The sequence below is a fragment of the Dipteris shenzhenensis genome, chromosome 7 (genome assembly GCF_047967505.1).
Source record: "Dipteris shenzhenensis isolate YYH24624 ecotype China chromosome 7, Dip_SZ_1.0, whole genome shotgun sequence".
In the NCBI taxonomy this organism is placed as follows: domain Eukaryota; kingdom Viridiplantae; phylum Streptophyta; class Polypodiopsida; order Gleicheniales; family Dipteridaceae; genus Dipteris; species Dipteris shenzhenensis.
The window spans coordinates 8,956,175-8,958,755 of NC_141602.1; the positions used below are offsets into that span (position 1 = coordinate 8,956,175).

The following is a 2,581-nucleotide window of genomic DNA, read 5'->3' on the forward strand; positions in this document are numbered from 1 at the left end:
GGAGAAACGTCAAGAGAGTTCTAGAGGGAATGGCTAGCCAATTGACAAGGTCAAATATGCGGGTCCGGGGAGGCAAAAAAGTCTTAGGGAGTATGGTGAGGGGGTGATGTTAGAGTAAAAATTGAGATTGCGTGCGCGGGAAGGCAGGGATTTGGAAGGTATAAGGAAATTAGGGTTTCTATCGTCTTTTCTCTTTTCCAGCGTGTTTTGGTGTTTGGGGAAGCGTGGAGCTCAAGCACCAAACGATCATCGCCATCGCCATCGCCATCGCCATCGCCCATCAAGGTCGGTCACCCCTAACTCCGCGTTTTTCTTTCACGCGTTTTTCCCTCCTTACCTCCTCAAATTCTCCTCGCTTTCCTCTCCCTCTTCCTTTTCTCCCCCGCCTTTCGCATCCTGTTGCTCTCGCACAGGTCGACTTTCCCGCTTGCCATCTTCCAGAAACCCTCCCCGATCTTTGCGTCCTCGCCCGGCCTGGAATATCTCCCACTTTGCCTCCCCTTTCGCCCACTTCGTGCACGATCTTGTAAATTTCGCTCTTTGATCGCTGCCCCAAAGCTGCTGACGTACGTATGCTTGCGGAACACTCAATGTCATTGCGCTGCATTTTAGCTGCTAATGTGTAAACGCAATTCCATTGATATCGATCGGTTTTGTTGAAACCAGCAGCGGATCTACCACCCCCGCGTTAGCGCTCTTATAGAGCTTTGATCGACTGAGCAGTTGCCATTCACGGGGGGTATTCTAGAGCGCGCCAATGGCAGATCCCTACTCATTCTTCCAGTTTGGGGACGAATTTCGAGGAGTCCTCAATTCATTTCAAGAGCAGAAGTGGAACCCTTCTGCCGAGGATCAAAACTGGGACCTTGCTGCTTCCAAACTAGCCTTTGTGGAGCAAATGCGACCTAAAGCTGACAGGAACAGTAAAGCGGAAGCAAAGCGTTCCCCTAGTGATTCAAACCATAAGCCATCAAGAGGAAGACACAAACATAAAGCAGAGGAGTCGAAAATTGAGGGTGTGAACAAGCTTTTAAACGGGGATTGGAAGTCTGGTGATACTGGACAAAAGGGCAGTTTTCTCAACGGAGTACAGAATGGAAATGCACAGACACAGTTGAACGGCGTTGACAAGAGGTTCAAGACCTTACCCCCAGCTGAGACTCTGCCTCGGAACGAAACTCTTGGCGGTTACATTTTTGTCTGTAACAATGATACCATGCAAGAAGATTTGAAGCGACAGCTCTTTGGTATGTGCCTATTCGCAATTCCTTGCGCATTCATTCCTTGCTAGAGACGTTTTTTGGTTATTCAAAGAGCTTTCAGTATTTGTCAGTAACAGTTTTTGAGTTAAGCTTCAATTGATTTAGCTGTCCCTCTGTATCTGACAGGGTTACCGCAGAGATATCGAGACTCTGTTCGCACCATTCAGCCTGGCTTGCCCTTGTTTTTGTATAATTACACCACTCATCAACTTCATGGCATCTTTGAGGTTCGTTCTACATTCCACCCGTCTCTGATATGACTAATTTCCTCCCCTTGACACAAACATAGTCGTTTCTGTTTGGTTTGGTCTTAGGTGTCTGAAATTGGTTTATTGTATAGTTTCTTAAGTGGATCTGGCTTGAAAGGTTGAGCAATCCTGTAGATTGAAATTTCACCCATGTTGCTACTTATTTCAGGCTGCAAGTTTTGGAGGCTCCAATATTGATCCTACTGCATGGGAGGATAAGAAATGTAAAGGAGAATCACGGTTCCCAGCACAGGTATGTGGCAAATAGTGGTCTTTGTTTTTGGATTTAACGAGTGTCAGCAGACATTTCAAACCTTTGGATGCTTTTCATCTGTGTACTTTCTTAGGTGCGAATACGGGTTAGGAAGCTGTGTAAACCCCTAGAAGAAGACTCGTTCAGACCAGTTCTTCATCATTATGATGGCCCAAAATTTCGGCTGCAGCTCTCAGTTCCTGAGGTGAGAGGCTTTGTCTTTAGTACCTATCACAGCCCATGAACTATCTTGCCTGTATTATGTTGTTCTTGTTGCTTAATTCATGTATTTTTCTTGGCCCAAAACTGAATGCTTTATTTGTGTGATCTTTTGATGTGACCAGACGCTGGCATTGCTAGATTTGTTCAATGATAGCAGCTCTTTGTAATTCAAGACCATGCGGATTGAGATTTCTTGCCAAATCCAGAGCGAGACATTCAACAGAGCATTCTCCTATGGACTGGACTTGGTTTCTGCACAATTCCTCAGCTAAAAAATAGTTGGATTATGAGCAGGCAATTATCCTCGTATCATTAATGATCAGCAGGATTCATGCCACTGTCTTTGTCTGGCATCTAGAATACTCTGCGGATACACAATTGACGATGAGCTAAAATGTTGTTGAGGCTTGATGGTTTGTTGCTTTTGCTTGAATTGTACTGTGTAAGAACAAGCCTATTATGTTTGGCTTGAGCAGTTATTTAGAAACATTTAGGGGGCAGAAACTGTTGTCTGCCTTCTCATGTATAATGATAATTCACTTGAAGTTGCTGAAGGACTTCAAAGGTATTCTGGGGCCCTGGAGGTGTTGTACAGC

General features: G+C 45.1%; 1 protein-coding gene across 2 annotated transcripts; it reads left to right on the forward strand.

Annotated features, from left to right (window-relative positions):
* Positions 1–353: 353 nt before the first annotated feature.
* Positions 354–2,294, forward strand: LOC147899901 (B2 protein-like). 2 transcript variants are annotated; one of them, XM_087376941.1, is made up of 6 exons: positions 354–566; positions 667–1,247; positions 1,389–1,489; positions 1,680–1,763; positions 1,858–1,968; positions 2,108–2,294. In XM_087376941.1, exons 2-6 carry the CDS (start codon positions 758–760, stop codon positions 2,150–2,152), a joined length of 831 nt encoding a protein of 276 aa, XP_087233067.1. In that variant the 5' UTR covers positions 354–566; positions 667–757; the 3' UTR covers positions 2,153–2,294. The 2 variants fall into 2 exon arrangements, with proteins under 2 accessions (XP_087233067.1, XP_087233066.1); XM_087376940.1 differs by having other exon boundaries at positions 355–566; positions 670–1,247.
* Positions 2,295–2,581: the final 287 nt, after the last annotated feature.

What these genes read in the sequence shown, in the direction of transcription:
- LOC147899901 (XM_087376941.1), top strand. Translation starts at nt 758, where the DNA reads ATGGCAGATCCCTACTCATTCTTCCAGTTTGGGGACGAATTTCGAGGA. An exon ending in AATCACGGTTCCCAGCACAG is followed by an intron (nt 1,764 to 1,857) that starts GTATGTGGCAAA and finishes GTACTTTCTTAG; the next exon opens with GTGCGAATACGGGTTAGGAA. An exon ending in TGCAGCTCTCAGTTCCTGAG is followed by an intron (nt 1,969 to 2,107) that starts GTGAGAGGCTTT and finishes TGATGTGACCAG; the next exon opens with ACGCTGGCATTGCTAGATTT.